The 27,924-nt window shown below is 43.5% G+C and overlaps 1 protein-coding gene across 1 annotated transcript in view; it reads left to right on the forward strand.

Moving 5' to 3' along the window:
* Positions 1-2,993: 2,993 nt before the first annotated feature.
* Positions 2,994-27,924, forward strand: part of LOC121870293 (calcium-activated chloride channel regulator 1-like) — a 41,960-nt gene continuing 17,029 nt past the window's right edge. Inside the window, exons 1-9 of the mRNA XM_042372084.1 lie at positions 2,994-3,572; positions 4,293-4,414; positions 15,963-16,068; positions 20,898-21,023; positions 21,714-21,860; positions 23,252-23,479; positions 24,820-25,125; positions 25,767-25,949; positions 26,132-26,252. Of these exons, the coding sequence (XP_042228018.1) occupies positions 2,994-3,572; positions 4,293-4,414; positions 15,963-16,068; positions 20,898-21,023; positions 21,714-21,860; positions 23,252-23,479; positions 24,820-25,125; positions 25,767-25,949; positions 26,132-26,252 (1,918 nt within the window). The remainder of the gene's footprint in view (positions 3,573-4,292; positions 4,415-15,962; positions 16,069-20,897; positions 21,024-21,713; positions 21,861-23,251; positions 23,480-24,819; positions 25,126-25,766; positions 25,950-26,131; positions 26,253-27,924) is intronic.

Raw genomic sequence — 27,924 nt, forward strand, 5'->3', positions numbered from 1 at the left:
TTCCTACACTCACCACCATCACCACTATCAACACGACCCTCCTACACTCACCACCATCACCACTATCAACACGACCTTCCTACTCTCACCACCACCACTACCACCACGACCCTCCTACACTCACCACCACCACCATCAACCACGACCATCCTACACTCACCACCACTACCACCATGACCATCCTACACTCACCACCACCACCATCAACACGACCATCCTACACTCACCACCACCACTACCACCATGACCATCCTACACCACCACCACTACCATCAACACGACCATCCTACACTCACCACCACCACCATCAACACGACCCTCCTACACTCACCACCACTACCACCACGACCTCCTACACTCACCACCACCACCATCAACACGACCATCCTACACTCACCACCACCACCATCAACACGACCATCCTACACACCACCACCACCATCAACACGACCATCCTACACTCACCACCACCACCATCAACACGACCCTCCCACACTCACCACCACTACCACCACGACCCTCCTACACTCACCACCACTACCACCACGACGACCTTCCTACACTCACCACCACCACCACCACGACGACCTTCCACACTGACCACCACCACCACCACGACGACCTTCCTACACTGACCACCACCACCACCACGACGACCCTACCACCACCACCACTACCACCACGACCTTCCTACACCACCACCACTACGTCCCCTCATCACCACACCACCACCACCACCACCACCACCACCACCACCACCACCACCACCACGACACGACCTTCCTACACTCACCACCCTCACCACCACCACCACTCACCACCACACACTACCACCACCACCACCATTACATACACTGAGGAGTAAAGAATCGTCTGGATTTGACAGGTGGATGACCATAGTGTCAGCCAACCATAGTGTCACCTGACCATAGTGTCAGACCATAGTGTCAGCCATAGTGTCAGCCAACCATAGTGTCAGCCAACCATAGTGTCAGTCGACCATAGTGTCAGCAGACCATAGTGTCAACCATAGTGTCAGCCAACCATAGTGTCAGCCAACCATAGTGTCAGCCGACCATAGTGTCAGCCAACCATAGTGTCAGCCGACCATAGTGTCAACCGACCATAGTGTCAGCCAACCATAGTGTCAGCCGACCATAGTGTCAGCCAAACATCACACTGTTAATATATTATGCTGCTGGGCTTCAGTACACAGTAGGTAATGTTTCTTTGGGTGAGTGTTGCCCCCTGAGTGAGTTATGGCCTGAGGGAGAGAAGCTCCGATATCTTAGAGGCGCAGATGATAGTGGCGTTGTTGTGGTGGTATTGTGGTGATGTTATGGTGGTTGTGGTGTTGTAGTGTAGTTGTGGTGGTAGTAAAGGTGTTGCAGTGGTGATAGTGTTGTGATGGTTGTGATGTTGGTGATGTTGTGATGGAGGTGGTGTGGTGGTGGTGGTGGTAGTGTGGTGGTGGTAATGTGGTGGTGATGGGGGTATTGTGGTGGTGATGGGGGTATTATGGTGTTGTTGTTGTGGTGGTGGTGGTAATGGTTGTGGTGGACTTGTGGTGTAGATGGTGCAGGTGTTGTGGTGGAAGTGTTCTAGTAGTGGTGGTAGGAGAGGAAGGTGTTATAGTGGTGGTAATGATAAAAAAAAAAGACGAAATAAAAAAATAAGGGAAAAAAAACGAAATTCCTGTATATCAATAAAACATCAACTTAGTAAACAAGAGAGAACTGAACAAAAGACCAGACATAATTCGTTCCAAGAAAAGGGAAAATTTTATACGTGTTGCGACATATGTTCCTTTAAATATCTTATGAATTTTTCCAGGTAGTGTAGTAGTGAAGGTGTTATTGTTTTACAGGTAGATGGATAAACGACACAAGTAGCTCTGAATTATAGGTGTATGTAATTTAATCCTGTATAGTGAGGGAGGAAAAATATAAACAAGCAAATATATAGAACTTAGGAATTGTAAGGACTTTTTTCTGAGTTTTTTTTTGTGTTTGTTTCGTGTTTATGTGTCTTTTTTGTGTTATAATTTGTTTGTTTTTGTTTTCTTTTTTTTTATGTTTCTGTCACGTTTTTTCTTTTTCTCTCTTTTCATTATTTCTTTTAGTCTTGTTATTTCTTTCTATCTGTCTACTGTTTCTTATTTCTCTATCAATCTGACTTTCTCCCTGTCTCCCTCTCTCACTGTCTCCATTTATTCTTGTCTCCTTCTTATCTCTCTCTCTCTCTCTCTCTCTCTCTCTCTCTCTCTCTCTCTCTCTCTCTCTCTCTCTCTCTCTCTCTCTCTCATTTCTCTTTTCTCTCTATCTTTTCCCAACCCACATCACCATGAACCAACAACATATATAAAAAAAAATAATCCACTAACCTGTTCGTTTTGTCTTGCCTTTCCACAAATTACCTTTTTTGATGGAGTTAATTAATAGCATATCATTAGGTCAACATGTTACCTGGTATTTTAGCTCTTGGAAACATATATACTTCTTAGACTCTGTTGTTTTGTTGCGATCCTCTTAAGACTGTAGATGATGATACGAAATCGGTTTATAGGTTTAGTTCATTGCAGTGGTTGATTTGATATGGTGTTATGTAGTTGATAATATCCGGGTTGTTGTGCTCTCTCTTGTAAACAATACTTTAAAATAATCGTGGGTTATTTATTGATAATTCTGTTTTTGATGTAATATTGTTGTGAATGAGGGAGTGTTGTAGTGTAGATGTTGTGTGTTGGTGTGTGTGTGTTGTAATTAATATCGTCAGAATGTTGTTTCTATCTTGTGTTAGAACAGAAGTGTTAGTTAATAGTGTTATTAATGTTTATATGACACTCAGAAGTACTGGACGTAGCTTAATGACCTTGACCTGAAACACAACACACCGGTATAATTGTTCTTAATAGTGTGTCATTATGGTAGTTGTGTCTTTGATCTTTTGTGTTATGTGTTTAGTAACTAGACGTTATTGACCAAGTGTGCAGGATGGTGACTAGTGTGTTTTCCCCGCAGACGGTGCTGAAGGCGTGGTCCCGGGCGCTACACGTGGCCACTGAGGGCGTCACCTTCCTCAGGTCTGCCATTGTGGTACTTCCTGCCCACTGGTCCACCCGTGCCTGCCACCCGCCCATCTCTGAAGACCCGCCGCCCACGTCTACCCAGACTCCTCACTTGCAGGTAGCCTCTCCCCACCCGGTGTTCGGGGACTCGCCCTGGACGCAGCAGAGTGGAGGGTGCGGCCAGCAGGGCGACTTTATACAGTTTGGGGTTGGCTTCCTGGAGGCGGCCAACACCTCGGCCGACCATGCCACCCGCGCCGCCAGTGTCCTGGTGGGGGAGTGGGCCAAGTACCGGTGGGGGCTGTTCTCTGAGGCAGGGTACCCGGGGGACCAACTCTACCTGCCTTGGTATCGGCAGGGGCCTCGTTGGGCCGCCACTGTATGTACTGACGCCCGCGCCGGCCCGCCCGCCTGCCACCCAGACCACGCCCACCACTGTGCTTGGCCGCCCGAGGCTCACAGGAACGCCACCTCCTCACTCCTCGCTCTCCCACACCTCCTACAGGTGAGTCACCTTAATCACTGTTGTGTATATAACTTAATGATTCATCACTTCATCTAAAATATATTATGCACCAGTTGTCTTATTTTTCTCCCTTGCATCTAATACACACTAAGAGACATATTTGTCACCAGAACTTATCGTATGACGTGAAGCGAACATTACCTTGAGATAATGTATTTCCTTTCGACGCTAAAAATATTATTATACATTATTACTAATAATTTCATTTGGTATAATATCAATCATATTTTACACTTCATATTTACAAACACTTAGCCCCTTTGCACTCCTGTTATTATAATGTAATAAACTACTACACACACACACACACACACACACACACACACACATCCTCTATTTCCGTCACTGTCACTGACAAATCACCAACACTATCGCTTTGCACCACCACTACAACACCACTACACTTCTCACAACCAAAAACAATTGAAACACATTTCCACGAAACATTGAAGAGTGTTTCCCCTTCACTAGCAGGCCAGAGGTACAGTAAGAGGCCGCCTACCTTCTCATATAACCCAGAAAAGCCGACACACTCACCCTTGAACACGTAACACTTGCCTCTGACACTCTTGGATACACAAAACTTGTCCCTACCTACACCCTCTGCGGCACTGAGGTAACGCCCACACACTCTCTTTTCCTAACAATTTGATGAAGAGCAAACTTGTCACTCACCACCTCCTCCTCCTCCTCCTACAGGTGACCAAGTTCTGCGACGCTCACACCCACAACAGAGAGGCGCCCACCAAGCAGAACGCGCTGTGTGGGGGTCGTTCTGCCTGGGAGGTGATGAGAGAACGTCAGGACTTCAGAGAACAGAGGTGAGTAAAATCTTCCTGGGGGTGCGTTTGGTAAAAGTGGATAAAACAGCAGAATATTAAAGACCTTCAGGTGATGGGGAAATAATAGACACTAGTCCTGGGCGTCACTCGCTTGTTGGATGCTGCTCTTGTGAGTGAGAAGCTGTATAGATATTGTGAGTTGTAAATATTGAGTTATAGTGAATCATAAGACAACAGATGAATAGTCTCTTGCTTTTTGACTTCGCATTATATTGTTAGAATTTAAATGAATATAAACCAGAAATAGTGTTGGTAACCATGAAAGAGTCAAAGCCCCGGAAAATTTCATCGACATAATGATGAAAGTGTAGTGACCGCTGTGACACCCACGGCGTAGCTATAATGATGTCAGCCATCAGCAGACTGAGAGCAGTGATGTCATGAAACCTTTATGGGACAAGAGGAGGCAGAAGCTTCGATCTACAGGATGTCTGGGGATGATGATGAGGCTGAGAGGCTCTGTGAGATGCAGATCAATAACAAAGGATGAGAGTAATAATGAGGGGACAAGAGGGAGTTTAATGACTAGGATAAGTGATCTAAATATTACGTAGGAGCTGAAGTATGACTAAGTACTGGAGGAGATCGGTGGTGTAATCAGCGAAACGATTTCTGGGAGTGAAAAACCTGAGCTTGCGAGGTGTTAAGTGAGGTGTGAAGCTCAAGGGACGCTGCTGGTGAGGGCCCACAGGTGCGTCAACTAAACACTTGCACTTCCCAGGATTAGAAGTAATTGATCCCAATCTGCCTGAGAGACTATTAGGCAACTGCAGGACCTGTGAGATCACGGGCTGAGAATCCCAGAGGTGCATCCTGGGAAAAAAACCAAAGTCGAGGTTCCACAACGAGGAGCTGAAAGGATGTACAGGAGGAAACTCTTTGTTGAAGGAAGAAAAAAATCTATTGAAGGATACTCGATCCTTTTTTATGAATGACGGGAGGGGGAGGGGGACAGGTAGGAACACCACAACCCAACAGTGAAATAGGGAGAAAAAATAACTGGAGGAGTGAACGCAGGAGAGAAAAACTAAGAGAAGAGGGGGAGTATGTTGACAGTAGAGACCGTCCAAGAGGTGGAGTAACAAGTGATCTTCTCTGACCTGATGGAAGGAAGTAAATAAGGAGAGATGACTTACTGTCTCTCGAATATCAAAGACTGACAAATTAAATTCATCTGGTGCATGACAGTGTTAGCCAGAGGGTCGACCTGGCCAACAGCCGTCGTGGGACTCTCGACTGTACGGTAGTTGGTGCTTGTCTTTTTATTACCCAGCCATAAAGCAAAGACTTAGAGCCAGAGAGTCGTAACAGCAGACGAAGGTGAGAACTGTGCTGTTACCTTCACACACACACACACACACACACACAGACACACACACACACACACACACACACACACACACACACACACACACACACACACACACACACACACACACACACACACACACACACATTGTTTAAAAGTTTGTGTTGCGCGTCAATAACTGAGAGGAGGCTCGTGCAGACTGGCAGTGCGACGCTCTATTGACCACAAAAACACATTTCCAGTTTTAACACAACATCGCCTGAGACCTCCGGGTGCGTCATGCCCGCTCTCACTATAAAAATAATCAATAACTTGTAATCAACCAGTGTATTCACTCCCAGTCAATCTTACTTTTTGCACTGTCACTATGTTGAAATGCCTTATAGTTTGAGCTTCTCCCCACCTAGTTATTATATATCATATTTGTATCACTTATGTTACTTGTATATTATTTGTAAATCAAGAGACCCATTCCCAATTATGTAACTATATTTTCAGCCTTCCGGTTGCCATGCTCTTTCAGTAAACCGTTAATTATTATTATTATGATTATTATTACACACACACACACACACACACAGACAGACACACACACACACACATAGGGCAGTAATAATGGTAAGAATTAATGAGAGAGAGAGAGAGACGGGTGATGGTCAGCCAGTGAGAGAGGACCTGACCCACCCGGAGGTCTCAGGCGATGTTGTGTTAAAACTGGAAATGTGTTTTTGTGGTCAATAGAGCGTCACACTGCCAGCCTGCACGAGCCTCCTCTCAGTTATTGACGCGCAACACAAACTTTTAAACAACACTTCAAAGTGTCCTTGTATCGAAGGGGGGTATGGGGGGGGGAGGGAGATAGAGAAAGAGGAGAGAGATGAAGGGAAAGGAGAGAGAGAGAGAGAGAGAGAGAGAGAGTTTTGCAATGGGGAGAGAGAACAAGACTTTAGAATACTATAATATATTTGTTGCGTATACTTATACAAACACCAACAAGCACACATACACTTACACAAACATTAAAAACACACACACACTCACAGTAACATCAATACACACACACACACACATACACTTACACAAAAACATCAGACAAAACACATACTCTTACACAAACATCAAAAAATACACGTACACTTACACAAACACTAACAAAAATTCACTTACACAAACACTAACAAAAATTCACTTACACAAACACCAACAACATCACACTAACATCAACAAACCTGGGAGGTGAGAGAACCCGTACTCTTACACAAATGTTTCCTCACGTGAGAGAAAATGGTGAGGTTCTCCTGTTTACTTTATGTAAATTGTTTTGGGTGCGACCTTAATGAGAGAAGCTTAACGTGTCCAAATGTTGTATATCTGTACGTTATGTGTGTGGTCTTAAAATTAGATTGCATGTTTTCTTCTTTTTCATTTTTTTTTTATATGTTTCCTGGCTTTGTTCTCTGTCTGTCTCTTTTATTGTTGTTTATCTTTATTTCTTTCTTTCTTTCTTCTTTCTCTTTTTCTTTATTCTTTCTTTATTTCGTTATTTCTTCCTCTCGTTCGTTCTTTCTTTCTTTCTGTCTTTCTTTTTTCTTTCTTTTTTTCCTTCCTTCCTTCCTTCCTTCCTTCCTTCCTTCCTTCCTTCTTTCCTTCCTTCCTTCCTTCCTTCCTTCCTTCCTTCCTTCCTTCCCCTTCCTTCCTTCCCTTCCTTCCTTCCTTCCTTCCTTCCTTCCTTCCTTCCTTCCTTCCTTCCTTCTTCCTTCCTTTCTTTCTTTCTTTCTTTCTTTCTCTAATAGTTATCATATATACCAAGAAATATTCATGTAATTTCACAAGTACAACTGGGAGACACTCGTGTACATGTACTGTATGTAAATGACACCATTATTATTTACTCTCTGCATTATTTACCAAACGAGGAACCTCTGTAAACACGCACGGTAGTTTGTAAAAGAATTGTATGTCTGTTTGTATGGGAGATTTTTTTATGTTTTTATTTTTTTTATTCCTTGTATAATTATATCGGTGTTTTTCTTCGTTTTATTTGTGTTCGGTAATTCTCAACACACATACAGACACATAGTCGTCACCAACAAAACATCTCTCTCTCTCTCTCTCACCCAGGAAGGAGGGACATGGGGGAGGAGTGTTGGAGGGAAGGATGTATCGGAAGAGGGAGGGAGAGAGGGAGGGAAGGAAGTAAGGATGGAGAGGTTGTCATTCACGCGTTTCATCTCCTCTCAACACTCAGGTAGATTGCCAGGTGCTCTGACCCTTCCAGCTGCTATTAAGTGTTTTATAAGAGACTCATATGACGTACACTGGCTTTCCTCTCACTCACACCTTGATGAACACCGCCCCCCTCTCTCTCTCTCTCTCTCTCTCTCTGTCATCATGGTCGTCGTCACCACAGCTCAGCTTCTTCCCCCCACCGTCTTCCCTCCCCACCAGCTCACCCCCCTACCCCCCACAGCTCCCTCCCCCTCCCCACCAGCTCACCCCTCTCCCACCAGCTCACCCCCCTCTCCCACCAGCTCACCCTTCCCCCCACCAGCTCACCTCCCCTGGCTCACCCCCCCTACCCCCACCAGCTCAACACCCCCCCACCAGCTCACCCCCCTCTCCCACCAGCTCCCCCTTCCCCCACCAGCTCACCCCCCTCCCCACCAGCTCACCCCCTACCCCACCAGCTCAACACCCCCACCAGCTCACCCTCCCTCATCCAGCTCACCCCCCTACCCCACCAGCTCTTCCCTCCCTCATCAGCTCCACCCCCCTCCTCCCCACCAGCTCCACCCCTCCCTCATCAGCTCCCCCCTCCCCACCAGCTCACCCCTCTCCCTCATCAGCTCACCCCCTACCCCCCACCAGCTCCCCCCTCCCTCATCCAGCTCACCCCCTCCTCCCCACCAGCTCACCCCCTCCCTCATCAGCTCTGCCCCCCTCCCCACCAGCTCACCCCTACCTGGCTCAACACCCCCCACCAGCTCACCCCTCTCCCTCATCAACTCACCCCTACCACCAGCTCACCCCTCTCCCTCATCAGCTCACCCCCCTACCCCCACCAGCTCACCCCTCCCCTCATCAGCTCACCCCCCTCCCCTCCCCACCAGCTCACCCCTCCCCCACCAGCTCACCCCCCTCCCCCACCCAGCTACCCCCTCCCCACCAACTCACCCCCCCCTCCCCCAAGCTCACCCCTCCCCACCAGCTCCACCCCCCCCCTCCCCCACCAGCTCACCCCCTCCCCCACCAGCACCCCCTCCCCCACCAGCTCACCCCCTCCCCCCACCTGCCGACACACTTTCAGCTGGTGTTATAAACACAGTTTAGCGGACGACCATTTTCTGCACCACTAAACCTTAAGTCTTGAAGGAAAACTTTCTCATGTCGCTTTATGGCGGCAAAAATGTCCTTCTGATGTTTACTTCTTGAACACACAAACATTAAGACTGTTTGTGTGTTTGTATGTTACGTGTTTGTGTGTTGGTGGGTGTTTGTGTGTTGGTGGGTGTTTGTGTGTTGGTGGGTGTTTGTGTGTTGGTGGGTGTTTGTGTGTTGGTGGTGGAGCGTGTGTATGATGGTGTTGTAGTGTGTGTGTGGGTGTGTGTATCAGTGGAGTGTGTAGGCATGTGCGTGTGTTGGTGGTAATATGTGTGTGTGTGTGCGTGTGTTGATGGTGGAGTGTGTGGGTATGTGCGTGTGTTGGTGGTAGTGTGTGTGTGTGTGTGTGCGTGTGTTGGTGGTAATGTGTGTGTCCTCGCTCCAACTTCGCGTGTTCGTGATGATGAAAATTCGGTGATTAAGAGACAGGGAACAGTGGATGAGGCGGTGACGTAGTGAGCCATTCATAAAACAACCTGAGTGGTAATAGTAGAGTAAATATTAATAGGAGGGGCGAGCGTCTGTTTGTGTTTGTTTTGTCTGCTATTCATTACAAACACGTGTAAGAGAGACGTTTTCTTCGTGTTTGTTTGTTTGTTTTATCTGTTATTCATACATGACTTATAGAGTTGCCGATGAAACTAAAAGATAAAAAAATAAGAACAACATAAATATAAAAAATAATGGTTGTGATTTAGACTTTGATGGTAAACGATAACGAAACCAAACCCATAGTTATGTTCCGTTACACACTTACCACACGGTGAAAATATCCAGGTTACAGGCGTTATCTTTACTCCAAGTGTGACGTAAAAGAGTAACAGGACAAATAACTATCCCAGTCGAGGCAAAACTTCCGGATGTAATATATATTTTATCTGAGTGTCTCGGTGGTGTGAAGGCCAGAAACTGAGGCCATTAAATACCCATCACAGGATCACACGAGCGGTGTAGATTAAATTTTTCTGTGGTAAAAGCAGAGGAGAATTCAGTTTCATGTACTTTTACGATTAAGGCATCGTAACGTGAGGCAACTATGAGCGTCTTATTGGGTCAAATTTTCCGGGAACTAAAGTGCTCTCTTATTGCTGTGTCTCGCCGAACTTGGATTTTGGTCGAATTATATAGAAATGTTTGCCGTGTTTTGCCGTGTATCTCTGCTGTGGGAGAATTATTCATCTAATGTATAAGGTCATTGGTTCAGTGTTCGCTCTCTCAAACATTGGTGGAGGCTGTTATATTTTAGCATATAAAGACCACTTTTGTGTTTTAAATGGAGGGAGAGCCACATGGCATCACGGGGAGGCTAAAACACCCCCAGGAAGGAGGATCTAGGGGGGGAGGGAGGGGTGAAGCCATCAAGGGGTGGCCACAACACCCCAGGAACGAGGATCTAGGGGGGGAGGGAGGGGTGAAGCCATCAAGGGGTGGCCACAACACCCCCAGGAAGGAGGGTCTGGCCAGGGTATTATTGAGCCATAAACCCGGGTCATGAGGAGGATCTTTCCCCACTAACTTTTAATTTCTCGTCATTAACAAACTGCACCATAGGATTATACCCGTCGACCAACACCAAGTTAAGGAACACTTATAACGCTCTTAACACCTTGCCTAATTGTTTTATGAGGAGCGGCTGAGCTCTGCCAGATATATTATGACCAGTAACAGTTCCTTGTTGGTGTGGCAGATATATTATGTCCAGTAACAAACACAATGACCTGCTTACCTGTACATAGACCAGAATATGGACCTACAACTGAAGATGACGTCTGTGTGAAAGGTGCGACAGGTGGTTGTGCCTCTGTGGTAGGAGGAGAGTGGCATATACCCAGTGGACGGTGTGCCATTGTGTGTGTCATGTGTGTGGAGAGAGAGAGAGAGAGCATCATCATCTCTTTCGTCATCATCTGGTACTAAGAAGATTAAGTAAATCCTTAAGGAATAATAATCAGTAATTTTCTTTCCAGAGACCGAGCTTTCACCCCCCCCCTTCATAGCCTCCACGTATATTTATAAGTGTTCCTCTTATATAGCGCTTACACACACACACACACACACACACACACACACACACACACACACACACACACACACACACACACACACACACACACACACAGAAAATCTCTAAGACAACCTCCGGGCGAAAATTCACCCCAGTGTTTGTAGTGTCTCAGGAGGGGGGAGCGTGTGTGGGGGGTCAGCAGGGAGCATAAAACAGGGGTTCTGACACATGCTCCAGCTCTCCTCCTCTTACTAGTCATAACATACTCCACACTGAATATTAAAACAATGCTGGAACGTCACTGGAGATCTACATTCTTATGTTGGGTATGTGTGAAGTCGTGTGAGGTCATGTGAGTCGTGTGAGTATGTTTTGTTATGTACTGTGTTGGTGTGAGGTCATGTGAGGTCGTGTGAGTATGTTTTGTTATGTACTGTGTTGTTGTTATGTTACGTTATATTACGTTTAACTGAATGAAGTTCACAACCCAACCAGGTATCCTTACGACAGCTTTAAGATAGATAGATAGATAGATAGATAGATAGATAGATAGAGAGAGAGAGAGAGAGAGAGAGAGAGAGTGTTACATTATGCCAACAGAGGCGGTGATGCAAGATATAGAAAAATATTGCATGGTCTTAATTAGTTTTGGGCTTTTAATCGTGGAGGGTAATGGAGGAAAAAACCGTTTACCTGGTAGGAAAATGTGAGATAACATTTCGGCTTTCTGTTGGAGGTGAGAGAGAGCAGATGCATAAGAGAGAAAGAGACAAATAAATATAAACAGATAAAGAGAAAAAAGAGAATGAGAGAAAGAGAAATAAAATACAACAGCTATGATTAAATCAATAGACAAAATAATAGATAAAAGAAAGAAAAGTCCACTACCCTTCACCCCCTCCTCCCCGCCCCCCCCTCCAAAAACAAAATTTTAAAGATAGATTATAAAAGAAAGTACTATAAGGTTTAGCGAATCACCATTGTGTTGTTAATTCAGGTAACTTAAAGGCCATAATCCCTTCCTGCTTACCCCACCTGGAGGTTGGAAGCTTACATTAGTGGCCCAGCAGGAGGGAGGAGGCGGAGGGGAATGATGATGATGATGGAGGTGAAGAAGAGGAGGTGAATGGAGAGGTAAGGACAAAGGAGAGGAGATGGGGATGAGGAAGACAAGGATGGGGGAAAGAGGAGGAGGAGGGGATGAGGAAGAGGGGATGAATGGAGAGGGAGAAGATGGAGAAGAGGATGAGAAGTAAGACAAGGAGGAGGAATAAGAGGAGAAAGAGAAGGAGAATGAGGAGGAGGAAGGAATATAAACGAACGTTGTTGAGAGAGAATAAGGGACAGTATGAATACAATGGAGGGAACAGAGGAAACGGAAAAATGATATTGAGAAGAGAACAAGATCAGTGAGAGAAGGAAAACCTAGAGGAAATGAAGAGACGAAAATAAGGCAAAGTAAATATAAGGGAGATAAAGGAGGGTAATGAGGAGAGAGAGAGAGAGAGAGAGAGAGAGAGAGAGAGAGAGAGAGAGAGAGAGAGAGAGATGACTCCAGCCTTGTATATGATCGTGATACCATAATAATAGTACTCAAGGTTCACGGCTGTCACCATTCCCTACTAACAATACAAACACTGTCACAACAACCTGAGACGTATATAATAATGTAGTTATTTTTTATAGTATTTTAGAATATCACAACATTATTTAACATTATCCTTTCTGGTACTATAATTATGGTGACTTTTGGTATAATTTTAGGTTTTTATATGAATTTATGACATTTAAGGTTATTTAACACGTGTGGTTATTGGTTTTAGGTAATAATTTAAGGATGTCTTGACACCTGTTTATAACTCACGACGTTGGTGGTGAGCATTAGCCTGTGGGCAGTTACGGCGCCTCATAGTGGTTATGTCGTGGTTATCTTATGGTGAGCTGTTAATGGCGTTTATGGAGCCTTTAAGCTGCTGTGTTTAGCGTGGTTTATGGCGTCATTAGAGTGTAACCAGGTGAGGGTGATGGTGCAGGAGCCAGGTGGGGGTGATGGTGCAGGAGCCAGGTGAGGGTGATGGTGCAGGAGCCAGGTGGGGGTGATGGTGCAGGAGCCAGGTGGGGGTGATGGTGCAGGAGCCAGGTGGGGTGGGGATGGGTGTAGGAGCCAGGTGGGGGTGATGGTGCAGGAGCCAGGTGGGGGGTGATGGTGCAGGAGTCAGGTGGGGGGTGATGGCAGGAGCCAGGTGGGGGTGATGGTGCAGGAGCCAGGTGGGGTGATGGTGCAGGAGCCAGGTGAGGGTGATGCAGGAGCCAGGTGGGGGTGATGGAACGGGGAGCCAGGTGAGGAGTAGGTAAGAAAGGGGGTGGGGAGGGAAAGGGGTAGATAAAAGGAAGGGGGAGAGAAGGAAGTAGAGACGAGATAAGAAATGAAGGTCTAAGTGGAAGATAAATGGGAGGAAAAGTAGAGGAAGACAAAAGGAAGAGAATGAGGTGAAAAGGAAAATGTGGAGACGAGATGGAATAAGGGAGGAGATAGAACAGACAGGTAGATGGAGGAGCGAGAGAAGAAATTTGAGGTGTAAGGGCAAAGGGGGAGTAAAAGTGAGGGAGAGATGGAGGAACGTGAAAAGGAGTAGGTCGATTGCAAGGGGGTTAAAGGGGATGGAAGTGTACGGGAGGGAGAAATGCAAGGAAGGGGAGGTGGGGGTAAGGGGGTGTACTGTAGGTAAAGGGGGAGGTACAAGTAAGAGGGGGGGAGGAGCAGGTAAGGATGGAGGTGTAGGCAAGGGGAAGGTGCAGGTGAAGGGAGTTGTAGGTAAAGGGGAGGTGCAGGAAAGGGGGGAAATGTAGGCAAGGAGGAGATGCAAGGGAAATGTAAGAGCAGAAAGGGGGAAGGTGCAGGGAAGGGAGAGATGACGTGTCACCTGGTTGCGACACTCATTAGTGTCAGGTAAGATTATTTTTGTCTTCATTGTGTTGCCTAGTTCTTACATTTACTCTGTTTCTGGTTCTTTCTTTCTCTTTGTCTCTCTCTGCCTTTCTTCCTCCCCTCACTTTCTATCTCTGTCTTTATTCGCCCCATTTCTTTCTCTGACTTGTTTTTTCTTTTTTTATTCTTTCCTTCCTCTATCGTACTTCTTTACATCCTTTTAACCTCTAAGTCACCAAAAAGAGAAAAATAATATCAAACAATTACGCACAAAAATCCGAGGACAAAAGAAAAGCTGAATAAACGCGAGAAGGTTTTAAGGTGAAGTACTGACATAATTGCAGTTCAAGCACCCAATACTGACCTTTATGATGAAAGCATAATAATTCACATTTCACTGCTAGATCCTTCATTTTATACTAACGAGCTTCTTGACTGCCTCATTTTTGTTTTCTTTACTAAATCCAAGAACAAAAAAAATCCTTACCCCCAAAAGATTTAATTTTTGTATAAGCATGAGAAAATATATTCGTTTTTGTGAGTTTTTTGTTTTTGTTTTCCTGAACTGTAGAAAAGAGCTGATTTTTTAATTTGCATGAAACTGAAACTGTATTTTGCCATTTGAAATGAAATGTAGAAAGAATTTTGAAAACTAGTTATTGTTCATTTCAAGTGAAGCCTTATTAAGATGATGTGATTTTTCTACAATTTTTTTAATTTGAGTTTTAATATGAATTTTTATTTTATTTTTTTATTTGAGTGTTTGTTCATTCAGGGATATTTTTAGTTAGTGGTTTATTCATGAAAGGCATCAAGGGCATGTAATGAGTAAGACTCTGTTGGTCTGTTCTTTTGGCACACACACACACACACACACACACACACACACACACACACACACACACACACACACAAACACACACACACACACACACACGCTCCACTCTACATTTGACTATCGTTGTAATCTCTCTCTCTGGGTACTGCCAAGCGTTCCCCTCACACCAACACACTAGCCTTCTCTCCCTCCCTCCCCAACACAGCTATAACTGCCTCCCTCCTTTCTTCTCTCCTTCCCTTTCATCCTCCCCCCTTCTCTCCTTCCCTTTCATCCTCCCTCCTTCTCTCCTTCCCTTATGTTTGGGCTCATATAATGTCATAACCTTTTACAATGCTCCAGTGCCACAGACGCTGATCTTTATAAACGCCATTATCGTCCTACTCCAACAGAGATCTTCATTAAATAGTGAGCAGTGAAGGGAGAGCCATGTGTGTCTGCCACAGACGCTGATCTTTATAAACGCCATTATCGTCCTACTCCAACAGAGATCTTCATTAAATAGTGAGCAGTGAAGGGAGAGCCATGTGTGTCTTGGTTCCTCTCATATGAAATCATTGGGTCAGGAGGTTTCATCTCTCTCGTCTCCCCCTGCCCGCCTCCATGCATTCTTAAGACGGTTCCGGGGTGTCTAGTTGCCCTCTCTGTCTCTCTCACTGTCTGTTTGTTTGTTTTGCACACACACACACACACACACACACACACACACACACACACACATATACACACACACACACACATACATACACACACACACACACACACACACACACACACACACACACACACACACAAACACACACATTTGATCAGGCTTGTCCGGCATTACACTCAACCGCCTCCTCATCCCTAACCTTTAAAATTGGTGAACCATTTACACCTGAGTAGACGGAAGTGGGGTCTAGCCAGCGACTCTTAGGACAGGAGGCGAGCACTTTATCCACTTATCCACCACACCCTAATGTAAACAGTCATTATTTACACTTAGACTAGAGCAGATATCTAATAATGGCACTTGTTTTTTATTCTAATATTCGATATGTTTTTGTTTCTTGCTCATAACAGACCGCCCCGGCAGGCACCTCCCAGGCCACCTCAGCTGCTCTTCATACGTCAGCAAACACAGCGGTTCGTCCTCCTGGTGGAAGACACGGGCGTCATGAATGTACAGGTGAGAATAATTGCTATTAACACTGTAATGACTACCTTATGGCACCTGCTGAGAGAGAGAGAGAGAGAGAGAGAGAGAGAGAGAGAGAGAGAGAGAGAGAGAGAGAGAGTCTATCCCAAAATTATTCTCCAGTATCTCTTATTTCATATATTTTTTTCTCACTATGTATCACTTCCCTATCCCTCATCTCTCATTCTCCCTCCTTCCTCTCTCCTCCTTCCCTCTGCTGCTGGGTGATTAAGAAGTTTGTTCACTCTATTATAAAGTGAAGCTTATCAGTGCAGTGATCCAATGAGCTCTCTCTCTCTCTCTCTCTCTCACCATTTCTCGCTCTGTCTGTGTCCCTCTGTCGCTTTCTGTATCGCTGTTTCTTTTTGTCTACCTGTCTGTCTGTCTGTCTGTCTCTGTGTTACTCTCCTCTCTCTTTACTCTCGTTCTATTTTTTCTCACTCGTGTTTCTCTTTCTATGTAAGTAGTTATGTTCTTTGCGTCTATTTAAAATTTATCTTCCTCTGTCCTTTGTGTTGGACTACGTGATAATGTGCAGTGTGTGTCCGTCCGTCAGGTGGTCGTAAACATGATAATATGAACTTATAATAATTAATATTCATCAAATTTGTTACATGGATTTATTATGATAAGGTTAATAATAATAATAATATTTCCATAACGTGGTGGTCTCATGCAGGAAGATCTATACATCTTTATCGGTAGTCTTGCTCTCATTTTTCATGTAGGAAGATCTGTGTGTAGAGAACTAGATCACTGAGACCTTTCCTGGGTTACCAAGATGAATGTTGTATTTTGTCTCCATAAGATGTAAGTTAATTCCGTGTTGCAGTAGCATATTCTATCCCTTTGTCTCACAAGATGAGCCACGCTGGGGACCTCGTGAGAGAATTAAAGACCAGGTCTCTCAGTCTTCCTCGTTCGTGAACTTCAAACGAGAAAACTTCTGAAAATTGAAAGTTAAAAGTCAAGTTTGGTAGCGTCAGTAAAGGTGTGGTGGGAGGTGATGGTCGCCGGGGCATATTAAGCTGTGTGACAGAGGGAAATAAGAGCTCAAGTTGCTGGTCATTGTGGCGGAGGAGACGCGCTGTGTTCCGCTCTGCCGCCACCAAGGATCTAACAGGTACCATTACCTGCCCCCGCGATAGTGTGTCGGGATCACCGCCCAACACAACACCCACTTGTGACGCCCCTCTCCCTCTCTCTACAACACCTTTACGTTTTGTGACGGCCGTGTGACGTTCTGCAGAAAACCTTAATGCTTTGTGACGGCCGTGTGACGCTCCATAAAAGACTCCAACACTGTGACCTTTCTCAGTAAACGCTGCATCAATAAATTCCTGAACGTTCAGCTAACATTTCCCAAAGATCACTTCTCTTACCGTACTCATTATATTTATCATCATCATCATCATCATCATATCTGATTAATATTTCCCAGAGATCATTATACCACACACACACACACACACACACACACACACACACACACACACACACATATCAGCCTTAACATCTGGCAAACATCAAAAACATCAACACACTTCTCATACTATCCAACATCGAGGATGCCTGGGTAGCATGGACCGTCAATATCAACTTCAATTTGTGAATAACACGATACAGAGATCAACAACCTCACCTGTTTTCAATTCCTTTAATATCTGCAGCTTAAATTCAGACAGGTCAGTCACCCTTTTGTTGTCTTGGGTGGCTTGTGTCAGCTGGTGACTCCAATAATGACTGGTGATAGAACTGCAGCAGCCAGCACTTGCTATTGTCAACACGAGCAGATGATTCACTCTTAGTGTGGGTCCCTCCCTTCCAGCTCCTTGTTATCTGAAGATTTTGAATTATTTGATACGAAAGTTCAACGTGACCTTTATATCTTCTTTCCTTTCATTCTTTGATTACATTCATTTTATTTAGTAACTCTGAGTTTCTTAAATGACGATAGATTGATATATATTATTACATTTATTAATTACTTTTATCGTGTTTAATATTTTTATCTTAAAGTTCTTGCAACACAAAGGATTGATATTAGCTATTTTCTCTATCTAAAACTTCCACGTTCCTTTAACCTTATGATACTGAACGTCGTGAGATGAAAGATCGACCTGAACTTTTCTCATTCTTCATTCCTTCAACATTCGTTTTATGTAGTGAAGTCGGACTTTTTATTTTACGTGAACTTTTCCTTTTATATACACCTTCTACAATCATCTCTGTGTTGGAAGTTTGTTTAACATGTTGGAGGTAAAAAAATGGACGTAAATATCCCTCATTCGTCATTACTTTACCTTAGTTATACCTGTCAATACTCTCTCCCTCCTCGTTACCTGTACCTTATCCTATTCTCTCTTTCTACCAACTTTTATCATTTTTCTTTATTCTTTTCTTGGTTTTCTTAGCTCTTGACTCGATTTACCTTTTTACTTCACATAACTTGGGTCGTCACTCATACCCAAGTCCGGATCTTCAATTTCCAACTCTGGTGCGGAACTGTGCGTCTGACGGCTCAAGATTAAAAGCAACCTGGCCAGATGTTGCCTTTGAACCCTGCCTCGAACTTTTTTGCTTGATTTGATAAAACGTAACGCACCTTCGCTGTAACACCTTCTGATTTTTCACCCACCTCCCGATTTCTAAAAAGACCCATTTTAATGATGGATACCTTTTCTGATGTCTCGCCCCGCGCCTGCTTGGAATGTCCCTCCATTGATCACCTCGTCTTGAAACGTGTGTGTGTGTATTTATTTACCTTTTCTGTATGTAAATGTATTTTAGATTTCGGTCTTTTTCCACGAATTAGTGTAATTTTCTTGTTCCTTATATTCTCCCTCTTGTCTTTCTTTCTACTACTTCTCTCTCTCTCTTCCTCTCTCTCCTTCATTTTAGACTAGAAATAAGGATAATAAGGGTATAACAGTTGACAATAACGATAACAAGAATACTGTTGATGAAGATAACATAGAAGGAGGAATAAAGATAACATAGAAGGAGGAATGAAGATAACACAGAAGGAGGAATAAAGATAACATAGAAGGAGGGATAAAGATAACATAGAAGGAGGGATAAAGAAAACATAGAAGGAGGGATAAAGAAAACACAAAAAGATGACAAGAACCTTCCCGATAAACTGGACGTGAAGTAGAGAGGGAGAAGTCGATTACCTGCGTGTGATTTACTTAGTGAAATTAGCAACAGTGAGATGCTTTTCATGGTAATAGCTAATTGGGTGTTTCCAGGCCGTGCTGCAGCCAGTCCACCAATCACGGCTGAGATTAAACGATCCGAAAATGTTTTTGTTTTTTCCTGATTTTTTTTCTAACCACGAAGTATTAACAGGAAATTTAAAGTATCGATGAAATTTTAATCTTTTTTTTTATCAGAGAGCTTAATCTAATTCATTTTTTTTATTATGACTGAATTTAATTTTTATGTTCTTACTTTTTTTTTCTTTTTTTTAAATCATTGAAGAGTTCTGGAGCAGCGGCCATGAAAGTGGTTGAGTTGGGTGGCCATAGTGTTAGTCCTGGGAGCTATAATGAAATTTTATATTCAGTAGAAAACTCGTATGCAAATTACATTAAGTTCCTCCGATAATGTTGAGGCGTGGAAAATAGTGTAGACCACCTGATGATGACTGTTGTAAGGTGATGATAGTGATGATGGTGGTGATGGTTATTGGTGGTATGGTGAGAGTGTAGGTGATGGTGGTGATGGTGATGGTGTTATGGGTAGAGACATTATGGCGGTGTTTGTATGGTAATAATAGTTAGTGTTACCATTATTCCTTTTAAGATTAACACAAGAACAGAGTATGGTGGGCTATGGTTGCCAGCCCTCAGACCTGAATATGTGTACCCTGATTGGTGGACTGATAATATCTCACACGTAATACTGACCATAGAGATGACCTCCTTCTCCTGACCTTATACAAACGTTAACCAATTACCTAAGAATACTGAGTAAGTCAGCTCAATACCCGCCTATCCTGACGAACTGACTGACAATATTTTTCACACATTACGGAGTTTTAACTTTTTTATTAATTTATCTCTTAGTATTTGTTATTCTTTAGCTGTAATTTGTTTTTTTACTGATTCACTGATTCAACGAGATAATTCCCCTCCCCCCCCGCCCCCCACTGTGGTGTTGCTAAGCGTAAGAACAACGACTAACTAATGTAATTTATAATGATTTATTTTCTTTCTGTAATAATCGCCTTAATATTACACACTAATTGCATTTAGGGTGACCTTTAGAGATTAATGCAATGTAATGTGTCTGGTATAAGAGAGACAGACAGACAGACAGACAGACAGACAGACAGACAGACAAACAGACAGATAGACAGTAAATGATCAACTCCCAATACATAGCAAAATAAAAACATAAACAAAATAAAATAAATAAAACCACTAAAAGATGACAGAAGAAAGACATGAGGAGGAGAGAGAGAGAGAACTAACACAAGGGAGGTAGAGAGAACAACACGAATAATAAAGAGACGCCGCTAGAATTAACAGGTGTATGTAGGAGAACTTAAGTTGATTATGTGAGATCAAAGTTAAGGTGTAGAGGTTCTCCAACTTAGTGAGTGGGTCAGCCTCTCTCTCTCTCTCTCTCTCTCTCTATCTCCCTCTCTCTCTCTCTCTCTCTCTCTCTCCCTCTCTCTCTGTTTTTGTCTCTGTCTGTCTCTGTCTCCAGGTATCACTAATCCAATTTCCTTCCCCCAATTTAAAGTCAAATGAGTAATGACCTTTCCCTATACATACTAACAAACTGATTTCTTTGTTATTATCCTTCCACAGCGTCGATGGGAGTTCGTACGTAAGGCAGTGAGACGTGTAGTAGTGTACGATTTGCCTAACGGAGCTCAGGTGGCGGTGGTTGTGTTCAATGCTGAGGACAGAGAGGCGGCCCCGCTCTCTACCGTGGTAAGTCGCTATCATCAACGGTGTACAGGTTATGTGTTGTAGCTTATGATTGATGTGTTGGAGTATATGAATGAAAAGAGATAGGTTATGAATGAAGTGTTGGAGTATATGAATGAAAAGAGATAGGTTATGAATGAAGTGTTGGAGTATATGAATGAAAAACTATAGGTTATGAATGAAGTGTTGTAGTATTTGAATGAAAAGAATAGGTTATGAATGAAGTGTTGTACTGTAGTATTTGAATGAAGTGTTGTAGTTTATTAATGAAAAACTATAGGTTGTGAATGAAGTGTTGTAGCATATGAATGAAACGATGTAGTCTGGCTCATGAATAAATAAGAGTATGAATGAATTTGTACTGAACATTACTTTGTATATTATGAATGGACAAAATATAAACTTCAACTCCGTTCATAAATTAGGAAGACATCAAATCACTTTACAAATTAGGTTTCACACGAGAAATCTTTCATACAGGCTGGTAAATGCAATTATAACGAAGGTGTTTGGTACGGAAATATTGAGATAATCTATGTTGCAAAGAATAGAGAGAGAGCGAGAGAGAAAGAGAGAGAGAGAGAGAGAGAGAGAGAGAGAGAGAGAGAGAGAGAGAGAGAGAGAGAGAGAGAGAGAAGGATAAAATACAATAATTAAGCTTATTAATTATCACCTGTTATCTGTGTTTATCAGCTGGAGTCGACAGTATCAGACCTGCGGGAGAGGGTCGGGTCCTCCTTGCCCCGGAACCCGTCCAACGTGCGGGAGAGCCAGGCGTGTATCGCATGCGGTATCAAGAGAGCGGTGCGGGTCTTGAAGGAGGGAGGAGCAGAGCCGCAGGTACGTTAATGGTAGTGGAGGAGCACACACACACACACACACACACACACACACACACACACACACATAAAGAGAAGGAGAAGTTAAGACACCCAGGTATATAACTTATTAGCAGTATCGTTGTTAACTATGCAACAGGTAACTCATGAACTACCTGTGTTAATCCACCTACCTCACACCTCCTCCATAAACTCTAACATGAAAACCTATGATGGTAATTTTTTTGTGTTCATATACAGTAGAGTTTTATAGCCCAGTCATTAATTGCATTACATTTTGTGAATAATTTTTGGGTGAATTTTTTTTATACTTTATGGTGTATGAAAAAAAAAATATCCATGAATTGCAAATTAAGTTTGTTATTAGTCGATGAGGAGTAAAATACCCATAACCAAATTCTCTCTCTCTCTCTCTCTCTCTCTCTCTCTCTCTCTCGCTCTCTCCCCGCCAGCTTTACCATTATCAAAACTCAGGGAAGTACTGAGGCACAAATTGTTTATAATGTGGCTCAGGTTTTATTGGCCTCGTGTTATCGGGTGAAAGTTATTATCATTATTATTACAGGAAAACCTTTGTTGAAGTCCCCTGTGTTAAAAGTTGATTAGATTTATAATAGATTACACAGTTACTGATGCATAGTACGTTAATATAAAGGTGATAAATGGTTCTTAATTGGTGCTTTATTGGTGTTTAAATGGTACTTAATTTTGTGAGCTTTTATATGGAAGATAAATTATAAATTATTTCTTTATTGTTGTATAGTAACTTGAAACGTTATGTAATATAGTTCAATGTTTTTATGATATATTACAATTTTTTAATATTATGTAAGATATTTTACAGGATATTTGGTCTTAGGGAAGTATTTTTTTTGTAGCTTGGGTGAGATAATATTCTTTGTACTATAGTTGAATGATTATGTAAGATACAGAACCAGAGTAGGGTAAGTGTTGGTGTGTGAACGTCGGTCTTTTATCCTAATATATGTACTGTGACCACTCTCTGACACACACACACACACACACACACACACACATACACACATCAATTCCTCCCGTCACACCCACACGTCTTTCATGTGACGGGGTGACTACTGTAGGTAGAGCATCAACTCAACTTTTATACACAAACTGATATCATACTATCCTACAGCCAGTGTTTGCAGTCTGTTCATGGTATATTCTATTAATTAAAGCTAACGATTCCATAACGTTCCTGCATGTTATGTGATCATGCACGTTAGTATTGCATGACGTTAGCATTCAATTGGATTAGTGAAATGTTAGGGACTGCTTGTGGGAGCCTCTTACTGTGTATGTTTTGTTTTGTTTAGTGATTTTGATGTAATTAAGGTTAAACTAATTGTCTCGTCGTCCTCCTCCCTGTTGTAGGCGGCCAACATCGTTATGGTGACGAGCGGAGGTGACGGGAGGGAGAGCGAGGCAGAGGAGGTGAGGCAGTTGGTGCGCAAGTACGGGCTGCGGCTCCTGTTGGTGCTGTACCCGCTGGCCGAGCGTCCTGGCCTCCCAGCCCCGCCTCACGCCCTCGTGCCTATCGCCAGGGAGTCTGGAGGCAGAGTCTTCACCGTCATGGATGAGGGAGTAGGCATTGACTCCAAGGTGAGTGACGGAGTGTGGATAATTAATTGTTCATTCCTTCTCTCTAGTTCTTAACAGGCACCAGGTAATTCAAGGGGTGGAAATGGCCAATCAAATGACTATATCCTTTACTATGGGTATTTAATGAGGTTTTGTACAGTTATGGCTTTTAATCAGCGGCGGAATACATTGAGGCACCGGGGAGTCAGTATAATCCCCCTCTCCCCCCTTCACACTAATTAAAAGCAACAAAATATTTTCTCTCTAACCGTGAACATTTGGTGACCCCCCTCCCCCCACCCCCCAGGATAGTAATAAAAATTTGCTCTGATTTTGAAAACTGATCTCCATTTTAGTTCACATATCTTCTTCCTTCGTTACTCCTTCACCAGGATACTAACACAAACACCGAGACTGGGGGGTGAAGCAGGTGACCCGGTGATGTAAAGTTCCCATCTGTGTGAGTGGTTTGTGTGGGTCAAGTGAAGAAGAGGCACCCCGGTTTATTTCACCTGATCTTTAAACACTCTAAAGCCACCTGGTAGGGTTTGATACAGTTAGGTTATCTTAAGATGTATTAGAATAGGTTAGGTTAGCGTTAGGGTGTTGAATCATCAGGTGAAATAAACTGGATGTCTAATCTTCATGTGAATCAACCTTTTTTTTCTTATTTTACATATGTGTGTAAGTCAACTTGAATTAACGTTTTTCTGACTTTACTCTCACTCTCCAAGTTCGGACACTGAATGGTAGTAAACTTGCCTCCCTGTGCCGTGTTACAGTCGCTGTGCTGCAAATTGGGATGTCACTCACAATTAGAGCCGCTAGTTTAGGACAGGCGGCACTATTTGCATAGCTGCTCTCGTTGCTGTGTTAATTGGTGCTGGGGAACTATTCTGAAATATGTTTTACCACACCTTCCTAAATATACATGTTAAAGTGTCTACCTCACCTTCTATAGTCCTGGCTCATTAATTTGGTTGGTGTTATTAAATCCCTGTTCAGGTTTATCTTTTTAAAGCCTTAGGCGAGTCGTTTAATCTGTCAAGCCCTTAGATAATTATTTTCTTCAATTTAGTTTTACTCCTTCTATGTAATACTGTAGTGGATATTGTCCCGAATGCTGGATAAAGATACTATGTGGAATGTGGAGTTGTAAGACTGTAGTGTTGCAGTCTAGGTGTAATAATAATAATAATAATAATAATAATAATAATAATAATAATAATAATAGAGACGTTCATTTATTTCCTCCTATTTTCATTATTCTTTAGTAATTGTTGAGTCACCTTCTTCCTGCTTGGCAGCATTATTTCACTGTCCACCTATCACCTTATTCCTTCTCTCCCTACGTCCGCTAGGTGAGCATGTTGGTATCCCTGATGGAGGCCCTGACCGCCGCTGTGGCCGCGGGAGGAGCCACCACGCCCGTACTCATCCACAGCGCCACCTACCAGGGCGGCATCGCCTCCCTCAGTTCAGGCTCCTTCTCCCTCGACGACTCCCTGTCTGCAAACGCGCGCTTCGCCGTCTACTACTACGACCTGAACCACGTGGGCAACACCATCCACCTCACAGCACCCTCAGGAGCCACCTTCGCCTCCGTCAACATGCAGGAGGAGGACGGTGACGTTAACATGATCTCCGTCAACCTACACAACGCCGAGGTGTGTTCAGGTTCTTCTTCCTCGTCACCAGGTGGCACTGTACACCCATCAATAATGTGCTGCTGGGTGTCAGGTGTTCCTTTACTGAGATGAAACACTTTTGTGGGGAAAGATTATTGTTTCTGTCGCTAAATCGAGAATTTATCCTTCACCCTCTAGGGATTAAACTATCATCTTCAAAGGGTTTAACCACAGGATGAAGTTTTATTTTTAGATTATCCACAGTACACCAGTGACTCGTGTGGAGGTTTGACGTTTGTGTCATTTTATTTTACCTGTCTATGTTTATTTTGTGATCTTTCTGCAAAGTTTATGAAGGAACAAAAAACGTATATGTCAGTGTTTTACATCTTTAACGTCCAAAATTGTCTATCGTAGCGGCTACATCGGCTATCGTAAAACAAAGACTAAAAGCTCAGTATTAGATGTATGTGAAAAAAAAACTTTAGTCTGCAATAAGGTATGATAATTGTTGCAGAGGATGACAATGAACGATGATGTCAAGAATGTAGCGGATACTGACAGTGATTTAATGACTTTCCTTATGATTGTGATTTACTATTCATAAAGATTTGTACGCACTACACGGGACAAATGTGCTTTGTCAGAGACCGTAATTACGATTCGACACTCTATTTCAGCGCGGAGTTTGGCGCTACAAGGTGGAAAACCGCGCAGATTCCCACCAGGCTCTGCACATCCAGGTGACGTCACTCCCTAGCTCTACCAATGATGTCTCGGTGCGGGTCTGGACCAATCAGGACACAGAAGACGTCATCACTGCAGAAGAAAATCGACCAATCATTATCTACGGAGAAATTAAGGTACGGAATTGACAAGTAATATTAGTGAAGTATAGTAAGGCTGTCAAACGGTTGGGTGCCTTACATCTTGTTGAAGGAACTAACATAGAAGATAACATAAGTCTTCCCTTACATAGGAATAACCATCACTTATACCATTATATACCAGAAGTAACGTTTGTATGTCTGTCTGTTGTTGCCAGATGGGGGGAGCAGCAGTGATGGACGCGGCGGTGAAGGCAACGCTACAGAGACTTGGCACCAACGCTACAGGAGGCACTTACCCTCCCGTGCTGGTACCCCTCCTCGACCTGGGCACTGGCGGTCAGTACCTCGCTCTTACCATACATAACTATTAAATTACTTTTTCCTGATGATTAATAACTAAAAGATTACTTAATACATGTGTACAGTACACACACACACACACACACACACACACACACACCCAGCAGCCAACACACACACACACACACAAACACGCAAGCCCACATCACATTCATTATCCCTCAACAAATAAAACAGAACCTTACTTAATTGAAACATAAGACAGACAGACAGACAGAAAGCTCACCTGCATCAGTAAGGCTCCCCCAGGTAATGAATATATAATGACTTACCTGGCTGCGTAACAGTAATATGCCTGGTAGCAGATGATCTGTACTCGGGCTAGCCTCCCAGACTTATACGTACTCTGTAAGGTAAGTGGTAAGGTTTCTGAGAGTTGAGTACCACTGTCAGCTTTGTGTAGGGATTAGGGTGTGGTGGGAGAGAGAGACAGACAGACAAAGTGACTTATGTTTTGGGGAGAATTTTCATAGAATGTGAAAAAGAAGAAATAAAATAGGGAAAAAAAGTAAAAACCAAAATATTGTCATTCATTTATCAAATATATTTACTTATAATCCACTTAACTACTGAACTAATCACCAACTCATTCCTACAACACACTATTGACCTCCAGTATTACCAACACACTATTGACCTCCAGTATTACCAACACACTATTGTACTAACCTTGATGAATCCAAGGGCATTTGGGACCCCGAAAACAACAATTATTTTTTTTTTTACATAATTAAAGATTGACAGGTACTAATGAAGCTGATATTTCCCAGGGGCAAAGCTGTAATTACTCGGGGATTTGTTCCGTTCTGGCAACTGTGATGGGGTTTACCGCAGGCACTTAATACCTGGGAGCAAACGTGAAATGAGTGTGTGTGTGTGTGTGTGTGTGTGTGTGTGTGTGTGTGTGTGTGTGTGTGGAGTGAATTAGAGTTTATTGATGAATGTATATACGTGTTTGTGACTAAATTAAACTTTATTTTTAGTGTGTGTGTGTGTATGTATGTTTTTTTTGGCTGTATGTAAATGAGTATTGGTTATGGGTGTGTCTGTGTGTATGTGTATGTGTGTTTGTGTTTATGTAAATTAGAATTTGGTGTTGTTGTGTGTTTGTGTGGTGAAGGTGGTGGTGGTGGTTGTATAATGTATTATGGTGACAGCGGGGGTCTCTGTGGGGCCTCCGTCAGGTAGAGGGAAGAGGCAGCAGCATGGCGGCTCCTGTGGGGGGAGTTGCTGGTGATGGCTGGTGACAGGTGTGTGGGGAGATCTCACTCGTCCCTCAACGCCAGAAGGAAAGTGTCAGTGAGTGCCTTGTGCGTCGCCGTCAGGAGGCCGCTGGAGTGTGAATGTCACCCCAGCACGTGACACACTTGTGTGACACCTGGTGACACAGGTACACTGACAACACCTGTTGTTATCTGTGTTCTCAGTGGTGCTCCGTGACACAGGTACGCTGACAACACCTGTTGTTGTCTGTGTTCTCCGTGGTGCTCCGTGACACAGGTACGCTGACAACACCTGTTGTTGTCTGTGTTCTCAGTGGTGCTCCGTGACACAGGTACACTGACAACACCTGTTGTTGTCTGTGTTCTCAGTGGTGCTCCGTGACACAGGTACGCTGACAACACCTGTTGTTGTCTGTGTTCTCAGT

This window comes from Homarus americanus, unplaced genomic scaffold, assembly GCF_018991925.1.
Source record: "Homarus americanus isolate GMGI-L3 unplaced genomic scaffold, GMGI_Hamer_2.0 scaffold56705, whole genome shotgun sequence".
In the NCBI taxonomy this organism is placed as follows: Eukaryota; Metazoa; Arthropoda; class Malacostraca; order Decapoda; family Nephropidae; genus Homarus; species Homarus americanus.